Genomic DNA, 22,253 nt, shown 5'->3' on the forward strand with positions numbered 1-22,253 from the left:
CCAGCCTTCCCTTTCACCCTGACAGGAATATACTTTCTCTGGATTCTGGTTATCTCATTTCTGAAGGCTTCCCATTTTCCAGCCGTCCCTTTACCTGCGAACATCTGCCTCCAATCAGCTTTCGAAAGTTCTTGCCTAATACCGTCAAAATTGACCTTTCTCCAATTTAGGACTTCAACTTTTAGATCTGGTCTATCCTTTTCCATCACTATTTTAAAACAAATAGAATTATGGTCGCTGGCCCCAAAGTGCTCCCCCACTGACACCTCCGTTACCCGCCCTGCCTTACTTCCCAAGAGTAGGTCAAGTTTTGCACTTTCTCTAGTAGGTACATCCACATACTGAATCAGAAAATTGTCTTGTACACACTTAAGAAATTCCTCTCCATCGTTTAGGCTCTGACCAGCTCAATCAGCAGTACTGCTGCCAAGCCACTCTTGGTGGTGGACATTGCATTCTAGCACCCAGAGTACATTTTTGTCCCCTTGCCATCCTTTGTTGTTTCTTCGAGACTTTGTCGCAGTTGATATAACTGAGTGGCTGTCTATGCCAATTCAGAGGACAATTGAGAGTCACTCACATTGCTTGGCGTGTGCAGTTATTTGTAGGCCAGACCAGATGAGGATGGCAAATTTTGTTCCCTGAAGGACATTAGTGAACCAGATTTTTCCAACAATTGACAATGGTTTCACGGTCATCAGTAGATTCTTAATTCCAGATGATTTTTATTGAATTCAAATTCCACCACTGCCATGGCAGGATTTGAACCCAGGTTCCCAGAACAAGAGCTGAGTTTCTGTATTACTAGACTAATGATAATATCACTGGACCATTGTCTTCTCTGTGAAACTTTTAATGCAAGGCATGAGCCCTGAGGCTAGTAACACCCATGTTGGAATCTGGCATTTGAAGATAGATTGACTGATCTTGTCCACTGATGTAAGGGCACGGAACTTTGTATGACATTGCATCTGGGACATTAGAATGCAAATTCTCGCATTGGTCATCATGCCTGGATGATACAGAGTTTGTCCAGAGGCTCTCTTACTGCCCATAGACCAGGTACAGTTGCTGCTTTTCTCAGCCCCTTCTTGACCAAGGCTACCAAGTGCAGTGATGGAAAATCTTGGAGCCTGCTTCCTTTCAACTACTGTCATTCTTCTGCCCTTACCAGTTCAGAATCGCTGTTAGAATAACTTCCTAGACTTGCTTGAGCCACTGTGCACTTGGTGGTACAGGTTGGTTTTAACTGATACTAGCCTCTCATGACTTGGGGTCCCCTGTTTAGAGCAATTAGCCGCTCAAAATTGTAATTAGCACAAGTTACATTCTGCTACTATAATCATATTAATTAGCAGGCAGTGAAAATAGTTGTGCAGCCTGCACCAGAAGCAATGGCTGCAGGTTAATTCTACATCATTTTTTTTGGGAGATATCAATTTTAAGCCACAAAGAAAAATGTCAAAAATTGCAAGATACAATCAAATTTTGTGATGTCATTAGCACAACAGAAGACTAGTAAAGTAGAAATCATTTAGAAGAAACAAAACATTTTGATAAGGATACGGAAATAAATTATTTATATTTACAGCTACAAAAGAATACCTTGAGGAGCCGAAAGGCTGTCATCCAACATGTTCTGCTCTGCTCATCTTCTGCACAGAATAGTCGAAGGTCCTTTGTTTCATTCCTCATTTTTATGGGCTGAATTGGATAAGGAAACAGCAGTCATATATACTATTACTTCTGACAGAATATGATGTTTTCCCCCCGTGAACTAAGATGCAGATTTCGTTGCTCAAAACAAATTTACAGACTAATTGCATCTCTTCTAAAAAACTGGGTTAAATATGATACTTATACACAGAATTTAAAGCATTTGATAAGTAAAGCAACTCACTGGACAAAATGGCAAGAGGTATCTGGTGAGAAGAACAATTTAACGCAGTGTGAAAGAAGGATGTAATGGCTGTTGAACAAAGGGTAACAGTAAATTACAGATAAATAATGGTAAAAAAGTAGATCTAAAGGACTTCTCTTTTAAGGAAATTGCGACTTGTAATCTCGAACTTTTGTGACATATGGTAATTTCAAGAAGCTTGAGGTGTATTGGCTAGCCATGTGGGCTAGAGGTGCCACCAGTTGAGTGAATTTTATTTGATTTGGTTTCTGACTGCAAGAGCAGTTGGAGTCAGTGTGTGCCATATGTAAGACTCAGAATTTCCTGAAATGAATACTCCAAGATTTGTTTACTGCACGGCTACCGAACAGTAGTGAGAGATAGAGTAGCAAGAGGTAGGCAACTGGGGAATCCCCAGGGATTGTGTCACTCAAAAAATATTTTTTTAATGCTAAATACCAGCAAGGCTGATGAACACCTTGGCAGGGTGTAGTCCAACATAAATCCATGGCACAGATTGACAAAGGAGCAGAAATGGAATGGTCAGAGATTTCCATAATCAGGAGGAATCAACAGGCATTTCTGCAATGTTGTCTCCTTGGGCCATTTTAAGGTTCTGGAACATAAATATGAATGATGAAGGCAGTTGATGTTTTGCAGTTGTACAGTGTGGGAGCCCATGGATGCTCATGTGATTCATGACAACTACATCTGCAGTAAATATCTGTGGTGTGATAAACTCTAGTTCAGCTTATTGAGCTGGAGGCCAAGCTTTAGACTGCAATATCAAGGAGGGGGAAAATTACCTGCCTACTTTATTCTAAAAGGCTGTCTTAGGTGAGCATTGTACGATCTAGTCTACGTCAATGACATGAGTATGAAACTGTCAATGACATGAGTATGAAACTGTCAATGAGGCAGAAGATGGCGATCAAAAATGCAAAAGTAGAGGAGCCTCAATGCTTGCATCTATCAATGTTTAAAGTTCTTAGAACTTAATAAATGAGACACCCAGGCTGCAAGGTGAAAAATCAATTTGACTACAGCATCATGATGTGGGGAACCATTTAAATGGTGAGAATAAATGAAACTGTAGTGGTAGTGACCGACAGTATAGCCAGGATGAATAGTCATAGCTCTCTGCAGCTGGTGAGAGTACAAGTACATGAGTGTATTTCCTGCACAGCCAGGATTTGAAAATTCATGCTCTCGCTGGAGAGGATCCAGTTGGAGTGGTCCACTTGGGATTCCTACAGTGTAGGTAAGACTCAAAAAGATGTTCTGCTTGGGGATCATGAGCAGCTATTGACTAAATTGAGAGTCAGAACCACAAGTATCTGGATTACCAGCTAAAAATCACAAGAAATTAGTGTGGGGTCAAAATGATTAGACAGATGAATGCATGATCCAAAGAATGGTATGGAACTATTAGAAGATGGTACTGGGGAAAATATTAGAAGTAAAGGCAGATAGTCTCTCTGAATTTGATCACGTGCATTTTATTTTATTCACTCATAGGACATAGGCATTGTTGCATTCTAGTGACTTAGAAGTAGCAACTATAGACAGAGTAAATGCATAATTCTCAATCCCTAGATTTTGGAATGATTTCTGCACATCAGAAAATAGCTATTGTAAAACCTATTCAAATCAGGAAGGAGACTGAAGGCAGACTAGTTGAAGAAATAAAGGACCCTTTTACAGAAGTTTTGGGGATTTGGCAGGATGGATGGGTGAAGCACCTAAACTTGATGATGTTACAACAATAGGTAGGTAAGTAAGTTGTCAAGAGGAAACACGGGGGTCTAAAAACTATACAGACTGTTGTGATTCAGCAAAACATTTTGCAGGTAGAGCATAATGTGGCAAACCTGCCCATTTTGGCAAGAAGAATAGAAAAAATGAAAAAAAGAGATTGACAAACATAGAGGTAGAGGAATATATGTACTCTGGTAGAAGAATCAAAAAAACTTTGGTATGCAGGTGCTGCAACTTATTAGGAAGATGAATTGAATCTTGGTGCTTATTGTAAAGTTGTAAGGGAAGTGGAATTTTAAACTTTTTCGCTGCATCTATGCAGAGCCTTAGTTGTACTGCATCGGAAGTAATGTGCACAGTTTTGATCTCCATACTTAAGAAAATATATACAGAGGAATCTCGATTATCCGAATATCAATTATCCAAATTTCGGATAATCCGAAGATCTCAAGGTTCCGCAAAAATGTTACATCAAAGAGGTAAGTGTATTTGGATTACCTGTACTGAAGAACATGTGAAAACACTGGCAAAAACAAAGAAACACAAGCAACTGAAGAATCAGCGACTGGATATTTTTTACATAAGGGTTAGTTACATCGCCCTTTGCAAAAGTAAGAGCTTTATTCCTGTCACTTTATCGAACTGTTCATGAAAACAAATGCAGAGAAAGTAAACGCATGTGCGAGGCGGTGCTTTTGTCCTTCTATTGCAATACTGAGTTCATAAAAATTGACAAATGCTCTTATGATTGTAGAAGCTGTTTGGGACCTTGTTTAATGTTGGGATTTCATATATTTATGTGATGGTAAGGGTTTAGTCCTTCTCAGTTTAACCAGCGATTCGCAGAATGTAAAGATTAGTTTGTTTAACAGCAAACTCATCAAAATTACAGATTTAAACAAACTCTCCGGTAGAGCGCAGCCTTAGATCAGTATTACTTCCCTTGTTTAAGGTCAAATCGATTATCCAAATAATCAATTATCTGAACAAAATAGCACCTGCCCATGTTGTTCGGATAATCGAGGCTCCTCTATAATTATATTAGAAGCAGTTTGGATTTATTCATGCCTGGGCTGAAGGGAATACCTTATGCTGAAATGTTCAGCAGGTTGAGCCTAAATGCATTAGGAGTTAGAAGAATGAGAAATAATATTACTGAAACATTTAAGATAGAGTCATACACCATGGAATCAGACCCTTTGGTCAAACTCATCCACCTGCCACCAAACATCCCAATCTGACCTAGATCCACTTGTCAGCGTTTGGCCCATATCCCTGTAAAACCCTCTTATTCATATGCCCATCCAGATACATTTTAAATGCTGTAATTGTACCCACCTCCACTACTTCCTCTGGCATACACTACGTTCCATACAGTCACCACCCTCTGTGTGGAAAGGTTACTGCTAAGTTCCTTTTTAAATTGTTCCCCTCTTGCCTTAAACCTCTGCCATCTAGTTTTGAACTACCCTACTCCAAGAAAAAGACCTTGACTATTCACCTTATTCAAATCTCTCATGATTGTAGTAACATCTATAAAGTCATCCCTCAGCCTCCAACTGTTTCCAAGTTCCCTAGCTCCAAGGGAAAAAAAAATCCCCAGCTTATTCAGCCTCTCCCTATAACTTAAATCTTCCAGTCCTGGCAACATCCTTGTAAATCTTTTCTGTATGCTTTCAGGTTTAACAACATCATGTAACTGTTGTTAAGGCCTAACCAACACCCTGTAAAACCTCAACATAACATCCCAACTCCTATATTCAAAAGGCCTGTGAAATGAAGGCAAGCATGTTAAATACCTTCTTAACCACATTGTGATGAAAATTTCAAAGAATTATGTATCTCTCTGTTCTTCAACATTATGCAGGACCCTACCATTAACTATATAAATCAAGCCCTTGTTTGTTTTACCAAAGTGCAATACCCTTGCATTTATCCAAATTAAACTCTACCTGTCATTCCTCAGCCCATTGACCCAACTGACCATAATTTGTTTGTAATCTTGGATAACCTTCTTCATTGTCTACTATACCACCAACTTGGATGTCATCTGCAAATTTACTAACCATGTCTCCTAAATTCTCATCCAAATTGTTGTACAGGTAGCAGATGAAACTAATAGAGAGTGAGGGATGATCCATTGTGGCATAAAAGATAGGGGAAAAATAACATGAACTAACTGGTAGAGTTATAAACAGTGTGTGGGGGCAGAGGGGTCTGGCTGTTCATGTTAAATGATCTTTGAAGGCAGTAGGGTATTATGCAAAAGTAATCAGCAAAGTATGCTTCTTAGATCATTCTTAAAATATCACAGAATCATAGAATCCCTACAGTGTGGAAACGGGCATTTTAGCTCAACATGTCCACACTGACCCTCCAAAGAACAAACCTCCAAGACCCATTACCCTACCCTATTACTCTACATTTCCGCTGACTAATGCACCTAACCTATACATCCCTGAATATTATGTGTAATTTAGTATGACCAATTCAACAAACCTGCACATCTATGGAGTGTGGGAGGAAACCGGAGCATCTAGAGGAAACCCATGCAGACATGGGCAGAACATGCAAACTCCACACAGAGGATGGAATTGAACCTGGGTCCCTGGCGCTGTCAGGCAGCAATGCTAGCCACTAAGCCGCCCTCAATATGGACACCAAAACAATACTCCAGTTGAAGCTAAACAGTATTTGAGAAGGTTCTTTTTTTTCCTTTTGTAATCGAGTTTCTATTCATAAAGCAGAGATTCTGTATACTTTACCCCTTTCTCAGCACTCCTTGCCAGCTTCAATGATTTGCACATATTTTGTTTCAGACTCACTCTCATCATTCTTCCTATTAAGTGAACCATTTCCCACTTTTCTGCATTAATCTTCACCTGTTGTGTATCAGTCAATTCTATCAGCCTACATCCTTATGAAGTTTATCACAATGCTCCTCAGTTTGTAATACTTCTACGTTTTATTTGATATACATGATGTTTTATATCACAGCAAAATTTTAACACCTAGAATCATAGAATCCCTACAGTGTGGAAGCAAGCCATTTGACCTATCGAGTCCTCACTGACACTCTGAAGACCATCCCACCCAGACCCACATTCTCTACCAGCTCTCTGTAACATTGCATGTCCTATGACTAATCCACATATGCTACACATCTCTGGACTGTTGGAGGAAGCTGGAGTACGTACAGGAAACCTATGCAGACATGGGGAAAAAGTGCAAACTCCACACACTTGCTGAGGGTGGAATTCAACCCAAGTCCATGGTGCTGTGTGGCTGCAGTACTAACCACTGAGTCACCGTGTCACCCTCTTGGTCATTAATCTAGATTAAGCAAAGGCAGTGGTTCCAACACCAGCTTGATTCCCCAATATTCAATTTCTTCTAGTCTGAAGAAAATTATTCACCACTATTCTGTTCCTATCAGTTAAGGAAAATTGTATCCATAGTGCAAATACCCCTTTTTAGTCTGTAGTCCTTAACAGTGCTGAGAAGACTTCTGCTGCACTTTATCAAATGCTTTTTGAAATCAATGTATGCTCCAACACCTGCATTTATTAATTTTCTCTACCATCACATCAAAAAACCTAATCCAGTTAAACATAATTTGTCCATTACAAATTTGTACTAGCTTTCTTAATTATTCTACTTAGACAAAAGTTACACTGTTAACTTTGTCCCAAATTATCACATACAAACCCTTTCCTACCAGTAATGTGGAAGGGCAGTCAGCAATGTATTGGATTAATCAAATCCAGAGGTATCAAGCATATAGATAATAGCAAATGTTTTGAGGTTGCGACAGAGGCAGGCAATAGTACCTGGTGGAAATTGACAGTATTAGTGATGGGTGGCTATATGGTCTGAAGTCTATCTTAGATCAAAAATAATGAGAAGCTTGCAAACAGTCCTGTTGTTTAGTTTCAGACAGTTGTTAGGAAGAGGAATGGAGTCAGTGGCTATGGGAATGAGTTGCATGTGGATAAGCTTTTCACTTCCAAATAATTTGAATTCTAGGATTTTATGTTCATGTACTACTGGATACCAGATACAAGCAATGTGATAACTTAATATAACAGAGAACTGGCGAGCTAAATTAGAGTTGCATCGATGTAAAACTAGAAACTAATGATCTCGATCAAGGCCAGCATATAGCTTCTTGGAGGCACAAGAGGTCATTGTACTGGATGAAAGTGGAAAGATGCTGCAGAAAGATGTCGTGATCAAATGTGAAATGCCACACAGACAGGTCATAAGGAATAGCATACCATCATCAGAAATATAGAATATCATTTGTGATTTGATAAAGAACATTTTTATCTTGTGGCAGGGAGTGACATCTGATTGGGGAAGTTCAAGCAGAAGGTTCTGGAAAAAATTGATATGGATTTGGAAAGGGAAAGCATGTTCATGACCTTTGGAAAGCACTGGAGATTGGATATGGGAAGGCAGTTTGCTCAGAGGTAGAGGAGAAAGTGAGGTCTGCAGATGCTGGAGATCAGGGCTGGAAATGTGTTGCTGGAAAAGCGCAGCAGGTCAGGCAGCATCCAGGGAACAGGAGAATCGACGTTTCGGGCATAAGTTTCCTGAAGAAGGGCTTATGCCCGAAACGTCGATTCTCCTGTTCCCTGGATGCTGCCTGACCTGCTGCGCTTTTCCAGCAACACATTTCCAGCCCTGCTCAGAAGTAGAGCCAATAATTGTCTTTTGAGCACGGGGGAATGATGGCAGATTTAAAGGACAGAAAGTAATTAATACAAATATCAATTAATTTGGGAACGAAGGAGGGCAGCTGGTTGATTGGCAGCTCAGCCGAAATAAGATTGAAAGGATGGAGGCACGTCTCATGGAAAAGGTGAAATCGAGTGTGAGAGGATATTTGAGAGAAACTTGAGAAGGTTGCAGGTCCATAAGTAGGAAATGGGGTGAGCATAAAAATTAGTATGGACTCTTGGGCTTGTGGAAAGAACAGAAGCAGTACAGGTAGCCAATTGGATTGTTGCAATCTTAATAATGAAGTTCATGAGTTTCTCAGAATGTGAAGAGTCGAGAAAGAGATTTAAGATGACCATTTGAATAAAGTCAGGTAACTTGGTGTTAGATTTGCATTCTAAGCCAGTACTCCAATTATGACTAGTTTTGCAATAACAGCAGCAACTAATAGGCCAGCCATATTTGGCAATGAACAGCTAAACCAAATTAATTATATTTCTATTTTGTCAGAAAGTTACATCATAGGAGATATTAATCTAAATATAGATTGGAAAAGTCAGCTGGGCAAGGTAGACGAGCTTAGGAGTTCATAAAGTACTTTTACAACATGGATATGGATTTTTTTTAAAAATTATTTTTACTTAGAACCGATCATAGAGCAGGCTATTTAAACTTGGTACTATGCAACAAATTATAAATAATTCAAGACCTCAGTGTGAGCATTCCCCTTGGAGCAGTCACCATAATATGACTGAATTTTTCAATTGTTTGAGGGGAAGAGGAGTGTGTCTGAGAGTTCTTTAAAAAAAACTGCAATTATAAGGGCACAAAAGAAGAATTGGCTAATGTGAATTGGAAAATTATGTTAAAGGATAGGTCAATACAGATGCGGTGTTAGACATCTAAGATTTATTTCAGAATACACAGAAAAAAATACATTTCCATGAGCAAGAAAAACTCCAAAGGACAGATTTATCATCCATGAATAACTAGAAACATGAAAGATAGCATCAAACTAAAGGAAGAGGCATAAATTTGAGCACAGACAGGAGGCTGGTCAGAAGATTGACTTGAATATAAAAATAGCAAAGAATAACTAGAAAATTAAGAAGGAACCATTATAATACAAGACAAAAAAAAACTATACAGAAATATAAACACAAAGTAAGAGCTTCAATAAATATTCAAAGACAATGAGTTAAAGAGAGCATTGAGCCTATACTAAGTTAGACTAGGGCATTAGCCGAATCGAATAAAATAGAAATGGAAAATAAGAAATGGCACATGAATTGAACAGGTATTTTGTCAGTCTTCACTGCAGCTGATATAAGCAAAATGCCAGAGACAGCAACAAATCAGGAAGTGGGAGGAATCAGGAAAATCACGATCACCAGAGAAGGTGTACTGAGTAATCTGTTGAGTAATCTGAGGGCTGACAAGTGCCCAGGTCCCGATGGACTTTATTGAAGTATCTGAAAAGAAATGGCTGTTGAGATAGTTGAAGAATTGATTTTAAATTCTCAAAACTCCCTTAATTCAGGGATACTCATGGAGACGTACAAAAACAGACCCTTTGGTCCAAATCTTCCATGCCATCCAGATATCCTAACCTAACCTAGACTCTTTTGCCAGCACTTGGCCCATATCCCTTTACACCCTTCCAAACACCCATCCAGATGCCTTTTAAAAGTTGCAACTGTTCCAGCCTCCACCACTTCCTCTGGCAGCTCATTTCATACATGCACCACCTTCTGTGTGAAAAGGTTGCCCCTTAGATTCCTTTTAAATTTTTTTCCCCTCTCACCCTAAACCTATGCCCTCTAGTTCTGGACTCCCTCACCCCAGGGAAAAGACTTTGTCTATTCATCCTATCCATGCCCCTCATAATTTTATAAATCTCTAACCCTCTATAAACCTCAGCCTCCGACACTCCAAGGACAACAGCCCCAGCCTATTCAGCCTCTCCCTATAACTCAAATCCTCAGACCCTGGCAACATTCTTGTAAGTCTTTTCTGAACCCTTTCAAGTTTCACAACATCCTTCAGAGAGGAGGGAGACCAGAATTGCACACAATATTCCAAAAGTGGTCTAACCAATGTCCTGTACAGCCGCAGCATGACCTCCCAACTCCTATACTCAATGCTCTGATAAAGGAAAGCATACCAAACGCCTTCTTCACTATCCTATTCACCGGCAACTCCACTTTTAAGGAACTACGAACCTGCATTCCAAAGTCTCTTTGCTCAGCAACATGCCCCAGGACCTTTCCATTAAGTGTGTAAGTCCCACAAGATTGGAAGATAGCAAGTGGAACATTTAATTTAAAAGGACAAGGCAACAGAGAGCAAGAAACTACACTCTAGTTCACATAGCTGTCATAGAGAAAAATGTTAGAAACCTTTATTTAAAGATTTATAATATAGCATGAAAGAGAAAACATATTTGATCAAACTAATGACATGCTGTGAACAAAGGGGAACTGGTGGATGCAATCTGCTTAGATTTCCAATGGCATCTGACAAAGTGCTGCATCAAAGATTCTTGTGGAAAATTAAAGCTTATGGTATAGAGGATAAGATGTTAGCTGAGTAATAGGATGCAGAGAGTAGTCACGAATCTTTTTTAAGGTGGCAACATACAACGAGTGGTGTGCCACATGGATTGGTGCTAGGATCTTGACAGTTTACAATTTACATAAATGACTTAGGTGAAGGGTTGGTTTGCCAAAGGTATGGTTACCAAATTTGCTGAAGACTATGAAAAGACATAGGTAGTTTAAGTTGTTGGGCAAAGATGTGCCAAATGCAGTACAATGTGGGAAAACATGAAATAGCCTATTTTGAAAGCATATTATCTAAATGACAAGAATCTGGAGCTCTAAGATGCAGAGGGGTCTGGTTATCCTTCGACATGAATTGCATAAAGTCAGCATGTAAGTCCAATAAGTAATAAAGGAAGCTAATAAAATGCAAGAATTTATCACAAGGGGAACTGAATATGGAGATCATGCGCCAGTTATATACAGCACTTGAGGGTCCACATCTGATGTACTTTGCACAATATTAGCCACCTTAGTTAAGGACAGATGTAAGCATGTTGGAAGTCATTCAATAAAGGTTTACTCAACAAATACTCAAACTTGGGATGAGTCATCTTATGAGGGAATGTTGGTCAGACTAGATGTGCATCAGCTACTGTTTAGAAGTGCAAGGGGCAACTTAATTGAAACATATAAGTTTCTGAGGAGTCTTCATAGGGTAGATATGTACAGAATATTTAGAATGAGGGGTCTCTGTTTAAAAATCAGGGGTTATCAATTTAAAACAGCAATCAAGAGACATTTTTCTCTTAGAGAGTCCTGAGTCTTTGGATCTTTCTGCCTAAAAAGGTAGAAGCTGACTCGTTGAATATTTTGAATTTATTGAGGAAGATAGATGCGTGTTAAGGGGATGAAAGGTTATCAGGACTGTGGGGAATGTGACAGAGTTTACAATCTAATCATAATCATGCTGAATGGCACAGCAGGATCAAGGGCTTAACAGTCGAATCTTGTTTATGATTCATATGTTTGTATGTGAACAAAATTATTCATTCTATATCTGTACTCATTGAAGCAAGGTATGTGACATCGACAATGAAGTGAATATTTAATTGAAGTTATTTGTGGAATATTTTGTTCAGTGTTCAACATGGAATTCTGAAGTCATGGGAAATAATGTACAGCAGAGCAAGTAAATAATTAAAAATCATTTTTTTAAAACTTGAAAACCTCAATGCTGCATGCAGGAAAAAATGTGATATTTATAAATAACCCACATTCATTATTCCAAATATTGAAAAAGGACAAATTAATATTTGTATAAATAATCCAATTAGAAAAAAGTACCTTTATACAAAAGCCATAGTCAGTTGGCGCACTGTATATTTTTTTGCCAGATACCAAAGAAAATACATTATTGTCTTCAATGTCAGCAAGGAGTTGAAGATGTCTTGGTTCCTGTGCAAATGATAAGATAAAAAGATTAGAATTTGTAAATTACTGCCCATAATCACATTAAACCTTTTGAAAAATTAATTCATGGGATGTGAGCATCACTGGCAAGGCTAGCATTTATTGTCCATAGACCTGGAGAATGTGATGATGTGCCATCTCTTGAACTGTTGCAGTCTTAGTGGTGTAGGAACACCCATAGTTCTATTAGGGACAGAGTTCCACAATTTTCACCATAACAGATATATCCAAATCAGGATGTCACTTCGAGAAGATTTTGTAAGTAGCTGTTTTCTAATGCATTTGTGGCTCTTGTCCATCTAAAAGGCAGAGACACAATTTTGGAACATACTGTTAAAGAAGCCTTGGCAAATTACTGCAGTGCATTTTATAGATGGTAGAGATGACTGCTGTGTCAAGTGGTGGATGAAATTTTGATCAAACAGGTTGTTTTGTCTTTAATGGTGCTGAACTCAAGTGTTTCTGAAGCTAATCAAGACATAGCATTTCATCACCTTCCTGACCTGAATCCTGTCGGTCGAAACCAGGCTTTGGGAAGTCAAGACATGACTAGTTTAAAACAGAATTTTCAACCTCTGACCTTCTCTTATAGCCACAGCATTTATATGGCTGGTCCAAAGATGTTTTGGATTAATGATATCTCTGCACAATGTTAATATTGGCATATCGGCGATATAGATAGCATTAGCCCACAACCAGTCTTATACTGCAGCAGTCCACAGCCACATGCAAAACTGGAAATCGACATTTTCACAGATCTCATGGGAGTCTTCAATAGCAGGGACTGTTCGCCAGTATTTCCTTTCAACTCGGAATGTGTTGTTTACAGATTGTATATGGTCTTTTTTTCTATACGGTAGCAATGATAGTGTCAAAAGTGACTAATAGTTGATACTCATGTTGTGACATTTTGAATAAGTTATAAAGCATGCTAAAACCAAGTACTTTCTTGCTTTGTGACCAAGGATATTACTGGTAGCTTCGAAACATGTGGCAAATCAACACATATATAGTACACCAAGTGAGAAAACAAGTAGGAAATCTACTGTAGACACTAATCTTACCAGTCATGCCTGAAGATGGCATGACTCCAAAGATTTTAACTGATATGATATAGTTCAGTACTAGAGGAAAACTGCAGATATGTTAATAGAAGCATAAGATTACAACTGTACTTTACTGGCCAGTATAATCCAAAACACCATACAGTGATGATTTCCGAAGTGTGCCTTATTCTATGCTATGATATAAAATATAACCTCCAACTTGAAAAATGTCCTTTTACAGATTTAAATGCTCTAAACTGTAACTTACCTTTGAAGCTCCTTTTGAAGAAAAGTAAAGTCCTGATCGTCGCAGAAACACAGACAGTTTCTTCCAGGACTTTCTTCCCACTTCCCTTACATGCAAAGATCCTTGAATTTCTGGACAACTGTTTGAGTTCAGGAAGTTCTGTAACAAGATTTATACCAGTATTATAATTCAAAAATGAAAAAGAGAAAAAAATCCATTCAAATCTGGTTTCATAAATATTTGTGGAAAGTAAATGCATGCTGCAAAATTTAACAGACCACCAGACCTCAGATTACACTGGTCACATTGAATCAGAAATTGAAAAGCAAGATTCTTAAATTAGGGAGAAAAGACATATATACATTGGGAAAGTAGATATGAGCATCTGGGAGCACTGGATAGAGGTCTTAAGATATTTAAGAGTCAAAGACAACAGCTTTGTTTTTCCATCTATTGATGCTGTTAGACAAACTAATGGTGCCTAGCATTTCTGTCTTTGATTCAGATTTTCAGCACCTACAGTATTTTGCTTTTGCAAAAGGGGTCTACAGCAGAGGGAACAGAGGGCAACAGTTTAAGAGCTGCTAGGGACAGCAAGACTAAGGATCAGGATTTAACAACTGAGAGGTTGCAGAGCATTGTGTTTGATAGATCTAGACTGTTCATGATCTCAGCATTAAATAAGACTCCCGTGTGAGCACCTGAACCATATTTTCCTTGTCATAATGAAACTGATGAATCCGATGCTTTCTGGATTCTGTTCTACTTTTCATAAATGTCAACTCATGTAAAATCCTGCTTGCAACAATCCCACATGGATGTCTGCTCGCCTATAACTATGGCTCTTGCTGACTTATAGTGGCTCCTGATCCAGGTTTGAAATGATCATTCTATCGTTTGAAGCGGAAATTTAATTGGCCTCTCGCCCACCTCAACTTTTCTCTGTATTACCTTGCAACCTCACAAACTCAGTATTTCTATTATTCTCAACACTTGTGCAATTGCTCATATCCTTCAGACAATATTGGTAGCAGTACCTTCAACTAAGGTCTATGTTTTGGAATTCCTTTCAGATAATTCTGCAGTTTAAGGTCTGGGAGGAGTAGGTTACACTGTTCCTGTGGTCTGTTCCACCAGTCCACAGCTAATTGTGGGAAATGTGAGGTTATGTGCATTGGAAGTGAACATTATTTAAATGGAGAAAGACTGCAAAAAGCTATAGAACAGAGGGATTTAGGATTCCTCATCCATGAATCACCAAAAGGTAGCATCCAAACAAGTTCAGGGGATAAGAGGGAATTCAAATAGAATGTTGGCCTTTGTTGCAAAGAGAATGGAATATAGAAGAAGGGAGCAAAAACAGAAATGACTAGACAAACTCTAAGTCTGCAGCATTTGTATAGAGAAAGAAGAGTCAACATTTCCAGTGACCCTTCATCAGAACTCTGCTTTCTCTCCACAGATACTGCCAGACCTGCTGTGTTTCTCTGGCAATTTCTGTTTTTATTTCAGATTGGCAGCATACACAGTTCTTGGTTTTATAAAACTAGCAAGTTTTTGCTAAAACTATACACAGTATTTGTCAGACCAAAGTGGGAATTCTGTGAACAGTTTTGGGCGCCTAATAAAGTATCTACTGGCATTGGAAGCAATCCAAACTAATTCACTTGGCTGATATTAGATATGGAGAGACTGTCATATGAAGACAGATTGAGTAGATTGGGCCTGTATCTTTTGGAATATATAGAAGAATGAGAGGCCATCTTATTAAAACATCCAAGATTCTTAGAGGACTTGACAGTGTAGATGCAGAGAGGTTGCTTCCCCTAGTCAGACAGTCTAGAGAACATAATCTCAGATTAATAAGGGGTTGCTCATACAAGGCAGAGATGAGGAAAAACGTTTTTGCTCAAAGGGTTGTGAACTTATACCAACTCTATGCCACAGAGAGCTGGTGATGCTGGGTCATTAAATATATTCAAGGCTGAGATAAACAGATTTTTTTCATCAGTAAGGGAATCAAGAATATTGGAGACAAGAAAGTAGAGCTGAGGATTATCAAATCAGCTGTGATCTCACTGAAAGAAGAGCAGTCTCAATGGGCTGAATAGCTTGCTTCTGCTCCTATTTCTTATGGATACTTGTTGGAAATTTCTGTTGAGTTCTTTGTGATTCTTGAAAATGAATCGACACAATTTCCCCCTTAAATTGTTTTGGAAATCAAGTCTTTGCACAGAAATTCCTGCTGTATCTCACTATTTCATACAGCCTTATAACGGTGTAATCAGTTTAACCTCCTTCTAGACTCTTCAGATTCTTAAAACGAAAGATGCTGTCATTTTTTCACATCCTACTTATTTACCACAATTTCTTTTGATCTACTTCTACGTTTTTAAATGATAATCAAATCAAAACATGTGTAGTTCCATACTCTCAATAGCTTTCTAAAGTATAATCTACTTACCTGCAAGATCTGTGAATGTGGGCTACTTCCATTTAACCCTTGGCAACAAATTACCATTTGCTCTGGAAAGAAGTTCTGCCCAAACAAATAACACTTTTCAAACATTGGTTGAGAGTCATGTTTCATTTAACAATGTACATATTACATCACATAATCATTGTCTAGATTTAACAGAAACCAAACAAATTTAACTCATAAAAGGTAGCTACCTCTAAATTAACAGGCTCCAAGGATGCTCATGACTAGTATTCATTTCAGTGGGACATTTTCAAACAATGCCAAACATGAGACAAGTTGTTAATTAATCCAAGTGACCATTTTGCAGAGTTGGAAAACAGTATCCAATCCTTCATTCTTAAATTACACATCTAAATACAATACCTAACAGCATTGATAATTCATGGGCAAACGATACACTGCAAAAATTGTCTGCCGGAGCAAAAATTAAAAGCATATCAAAACAAGTCAGCTATTTTCCTATTTATAGGACTATGGTGACAAGAAAAGGTTCGATCTTTAGTTACAAAATTCCATTCTGGCACTTCTATATTACTGTGTTCAATCTTCCCATGACCTGAATATATTTACCCTGATATTCCATTTTATTATCAAGGCCCTGTTTTTAAACTTCAGCCTACTCAACAAAATAACTGAAGCGTTGGTTTCCATTCTGAAGAACTTCAAAGCTGCCTGACCTACTTGCTTCCCTCTCATTGAGCATTTCTTTTCAGTTTGCATTTTTTTTTACTTTTGGAAATATACTGACATTGTTCCCACATCATTATCTTAAATGAACCGCTCCATTACTATTTCTTTCTTTACTATGATTCTACATATCTCCACATTTGTTTTAGCTGTTTATTTTCTGTGAACCTAATTCAAATGTTGAATATTGTATTTTGGTGCCCAATCATCGAATCACAGTAAAAAGTTTGGAAGAGATAAACAACGTATTAATCCTCAGTATGTAACAGTATAGAAACAGACTCCTCGGTCCAACTCGTCCATGCCAATCAGATATCCTAAATTAATCTCGTCCCACTTGCCTGCGTTTGGCCCTTATCCCTCTAAACCTTTCCTTTCATATACCCATCCAGATACCTTTAAAATGTTGTAACTGTACCAGCCTCCACCACTTCCTCTGGCAGCTCATTCCATACACGCACCATCCTCTACTTGAAAAAAAGTTTGCTCTTTAGGCCCCTTTTAAAAATTTCCCCTCACCTTCAACCTATGCCCTCTTATTCTGGATTCCTCCACCCCAGGGAAAAGACCTTGTCTATTTACCCTATCCATGCCCTTCATGATTTTATAAACCTCACTCCAGGGATAACAGCCCCAGCCTATTTGGTCTCTCCCCATCGCTCAAAAACCCCAACCCTGGGAACATCCTGCTAAAATACTTTAAAACATCTTCAGAGTGATACTCAGTATACCTACAAAAGGTATTGCTCCACTCTTATGACTCTTCTGCCACAAAGGGCCCAATGTTCCAATATGAAACGGACCCAATATGAAACGGACCCACGTGCACTATATCTCCCCCCATCTTTCAGCCCAACATATCCTATTTCAAACCATAACACATGAACTCAGTAATCCAACAATTACAAGTATTTATTGCCGAAAGCTGATTTAAGTCTGCCATATTCTGAGGACACATTGTTTATTTCTTCCGAACCTTTGTTGTGGCTAACCAAATGCTATTCCCAACTCTTAGTAAAGACAACCAATAACCTTTTTCATTCATTTGTGATTCTGACCATTTGTTGCCTATCATTAATTGCAACTTACTTGTGAACCACCTTGTTGAAAAACTACAAATATGTACTGCACACACGTTAAAGGAGAGAAATCCTGGAATTTGATTCAGTGACAATAAAGGAATGGCACTTTCTATCCACAGAATACTGTACAACTTGGATAGCACTTATAGGTGAGGGTGTTGTTCCCATTTATCTGCTGTCTCTTCAAGTGGTAAAGATGCAGGATTGAAAGGAGCTTTGGCAACTTGTTACAATGCATCTTGTAAATTGTATATATGGCTGCCATTACGTATAGTCGGTGAAGGAACATTTAAGGTTGTAAATGGATTGCTAATGAATGGGGTGCATTATCCTAAATCCTAAAACCTTCTTGACAGTCTTAAATGTTGTTGGAGGTGCACATGTCCAGACAAAGAGTATTCAATCATAGTCTTGACATGTTACCTTATAGACTATTTTCTTATGGTGGGGGCATGGGGAAGAGAGAAGAGAGAGGGAAAAATGGGTCAGGGGCAGAGTAGTGACAGACAGACATGCAAAGAGACAGAGACACAGAGTGAGATAGAGAGAGAGAGAAAAAAAAAAGAAAAGAATTGGGAAGAATGGAGAGAGAGAGAGATGAGATGTGTGGGTGGGGGGAGAGAGAGAGACAGAGGGGGCAGGCGGGGAGTGGGTAGACAGGGTGATACAGGAAGAGAGTGGTGAGAGGGAGTGAATGAGAGTGCAGAAGATGAGTGTTTTTGAGATCCAGGCACAGAGAGAAAGGTAATCATCAAATCATACAGTGCAGAAGAGGCCCTTCTATCCATTGAGCCTGCACCAACACAAGAGAAATACCTGACTTTCAACCTAATTCCATTTACCAGTACTTGGCCCATAGCCTTGAATGTTATGTAGCGTTAAGTGCACATCCAGATACTTTTTAATGAATGTGAGGCAATTTGCCTCTCCGGCACTCCCAGGCATTCCAGACTGTTACGACCCTCTGGATAAAAAGGATTTTGCTCACAACCCGTAAACCTCCTGCCTCCTCACCTTGTAACTGTGCGAGACTGACCTTCAACTAAGAGGAACAGGTGCTCTTCATCTACTCTGTGCATGCCCCTCATAATCTCACACACCTCAATCAGATCACCCCTCAGTATTCTCTGCTCTAAGAAAAACTACTTAAGCCTATCCAACCTTACCTCATAAATTAAATGTTCCATCCCAGGCAACCTCCTGGTGAATCTCCTCTACATCTCTCCAGTGTAATAATAACCTTCTTGCAATGTAACAGTCAAAGCTGCACATATAACTCTAACTGTGGTCTCATTAAAATTGTATACAACTTCAATAGGACTTCCCTGCTTTTGTAATCTATGCCTTGATTTATAAAGTCAAGTGTCCCATAAGCCTTTTTCACCACCCTATAAACAAGGCCTTTTGCCTTCAGGAGATCTATGCAGAAACACTCCAAGGTTCCTTTATTCCACGGAACTTCTGAGTGTCATGCTAGTCATTGACTAATTTCCTTAACAAATGACTCTTTCCAAAGTGCATCACCTCACACTTTTTAAGATTAAATTCCAGAAGAAACTTAGCTGCCCATTTGACCATCCCTTTTTATCTTCTTGTACCCAAAGACACTACCTCACCTTTAATCACCTAATCATTATGTCATCTGCAAACTTATCCAACATCTCCACACAGTCATCTATGTCATTTTCATAAATGATGAAGAACAGGGAACTGAGCACAGATCCCCATGGTATGCCACTGGACACTGGTTTCCAGTCACTAAAGCAGCCTTCTGTCATCATCCTCTGTCTCCGACAATTGAGCCAATTTAAATCCACTTCTTGCTAATTTGTCTATGTAGGAACTTGTCGAAAACTTTACTAAAAGAGACGGAAGGAAAAGGGGAGGGAAAGAGAAATAGAGGGGCAAGAGACGGACAAGTGGGAGATAGGGAGGGGAAGAGAGAGAGAGAGAGAGAGAGAGAGACAGACAGAGAGAGAAAAAAAGAGGAGTGGGAATCGGGGAGGATGCAGGGGAAGGGGGAAGAGAGGACAGGGAAAGATATATTTGCTGCAGAATTCCCATGCTTTCTCCTGCTCATACAGCCACAAATATTTACATTGTCAAGTCAATTAGACTATTGGTTGATGACAAATCCCAGATTGTTGAAGGTGGGGAAGGCATCGAATGCTGCTGAAAATCAAAAAGAGATGATTAGACCGCTAACCTCTGTTGGAAAGGATCACTGGCTGACTTGTTAGTCCAAACCTGAATTTTATCCATGTTTTGGTGTATGCAGATATGGAATGGTTAAATTCCTGAAGAGTTGCAAATGTTATTGGGGTTATGACAGAAAATAGCTTGAGAACGGTCCAGTGATAAAAGGAGGCATCAACTTGGTTTTGAAAAGTAGTAAAGGGTTTGGGTTTCGACCCTATCCAATATACATATTATAAAAGTCTATAAGGTTAAATTACTTGTACATTTATATCTACCAACTAGTTTCTTGGTACAGGTCAGGATTTATTCAATCACTTTAACTTTGCTTTGATGCTGGTGGATCTGTTACTCTTATTCTCATCTCATTCTTCTCTAACATTCAGTCCGAGATGTGCCAACATTTTCTCCACACCGGGAAAGACTAAAGCCATGATATTCACTTCTTCTTACTATAGATTCCCTCTCCTCATAACCTAAATCAATTTCTCACCCAGCCATTGCCTCAGACTGCTCCCAATCTCAGAAATATTTGATCAAGTTGGACTACTACATCACAAAGATGAATTCTGTGTAACATTGGTCATTGCTGCCCTTTCCTCAGATCATTTATTGTTGAATGCTTCCAATGAAGGGAAGCATGCCATAAGCCTTTATTTTACTACATTATCTACCTGCGTTACCACTTTCAATGATCTGTGGACGTGTACACCAGATCCCTCTGCATATCAACAATCCTAAGGGTTCTGCCATTCACTGTACAATTTCCACCTCTACCTGACCTTCCAAAATGCATCATTTTACATTTGTCCAGATTAAATTCCATCTGCCATTTGTCTGCCCATGCCTCCAACTGATCTATATCCTGCTTTTTTCTCCTACGATCCTCCTCACTGTCCACAACATGACCAATCTTTGTATCATTCAAAAATTTACTAATTAAACCAGCTACATTCTCCTCCAAATCAGGGCAAAATGGTTCAGCGCAGATGGTGAACAGACAGGATGTTTGCCAGCACAAATGGGCTGCTTTGTCCTGCTTGGAGTGAAGAATCTTGAAAGTTGTTGGAGCTGTACCCATCCAGGCAAGTGGGCAGTATTCCATCACATTCCTGACTTGTGCCCTGCAGATGATGGGACAGGCTTTAGGGAGTCAGGAGTTACATGCCACAGTACTCCAAGCCTCTGACTGCTCTTGTAGCCATTGTTTGTGTGGTTGATCCAGGTTCAGTTTCTGGTCAATGGTAAGCCCAAGGATGTTGATAGTGGGGGATTTAGTAATGACAACACCATTGAATGTCAAGGGGCAATGGTTAGATTCTCTCTTATTGATGGTGGTCATAGCCTGGCATTTTTGTGGCACAAATGTTACTTGCCACTTGTCAGCCCAAGCCTGGATATTTGCCAAATCTTGTTGCATTTGGACATGGACTGCTTCAGTGTCTGAAGAGTCACAAATGTTGCTGAACATTGTGCAATCATCAGCAAACATCCCCACCTCTGACCTCACGATGGAGGGAAGGTCAATAATGAAGCAGCTGAAGATGGTTGGAGCTGGGACTCTACCCCAAGGAGCTCCTGTAGAGATGTTCTGGAACTAAGATGACTGAGCTCCAACAGCCATCACTATTGAGAGTTTGCCATCTGATATATATACTGATTCCAGTTTTGTGAGGGTTCCTTGATAGCACACTTGTTTGACTGCAGCCTTGATAGGAGAAAGTGAGGTCTGCAGATGCTGGAGATCAGAGCTGGAAATGTGTCGCTGGAAAAGCGCAGCAGGTCAGGCAGCATCCAGGGAACAGGAGAATCGACGTTTCGGGCATAAGCCCTTCTTCAGGAGCTTCCTGAAGAAGGGCTTATGCCCGAAACGTCGATTCTCCTGTTCCCTGGATGCTGCCTGACCTGCTGCGCTTTTCCAGCAACACATTTCCAGCTGCAGCCTTGATATCAAAGGCTGTCACTTTTATCTCACCTACAGAATTTAGAATGAATTCCTCCTCCAATCACTTCACATAATTTTTCCACCAAGACTTGATTCCTTTTGTGCACCCTAGTTATTTGATGAGTTAGCGAATATCATAACTTTTAGTTTGAAATCATTTTTTTTGGGGGGGGGG

The 22,253-nt window shown here is 39.3% G+C and overlaps 1 protein-coding gene across 4 annotated transcripts in view; it reads right to left on the minus strand.

The window, feature by feature from the left end:
• The window catches only part of LOC122549906 (growth factor receptor-bound protein 10-like), a 200,285-nt gene that overhangs the window by 31,690 nt on the left and 146,342 nt on the right, over positions 1–22,253 (minus strand). For all 4 annotated transcript variants that reach the window (XM_043690121.1, XM_043690122.1, XM_043690120.1 and 1 more), the window contains 4 exons: positions 16,151–16,225; positions 13,708–13,845; positions 12,268–12,378; positions 1,606–1,704 (listed from right to left, as the gene is read on the minus strand). In XM_043690121.1, coding sequence (XP_043546056.1) covers positions 1,606–1,704; positions 12,268–12,378; positions 13,708–13,845; positions 16,151–16,225 — 423 coding nt within the window. The remainder of the gene's footprint in view (positions 1–1,605; positions 1,705–12,267; positions 12,379–13,707; positions 13,846–16,150; positions 16,226–22,253) is intronic.

The sequence above is a fragment of the Chiloscyllium plagiosum genome, chromosome 5, assembly GCF_004010195.1.
Source record: "Chiloscyllium plagiosum isolate BGI_BamShark_2017 chromosome 5, ASM401019v2, whole genome shotgun sequence".
Classification (NCBI taxonomy): domain Eukaryota; kingdom Metazoa; phylum Chordata; class Chondrichthyes; order Orectolobiformes; family Hemiscylliidae; genus Chiloscyllium; species Chiloscyllium plagiosum.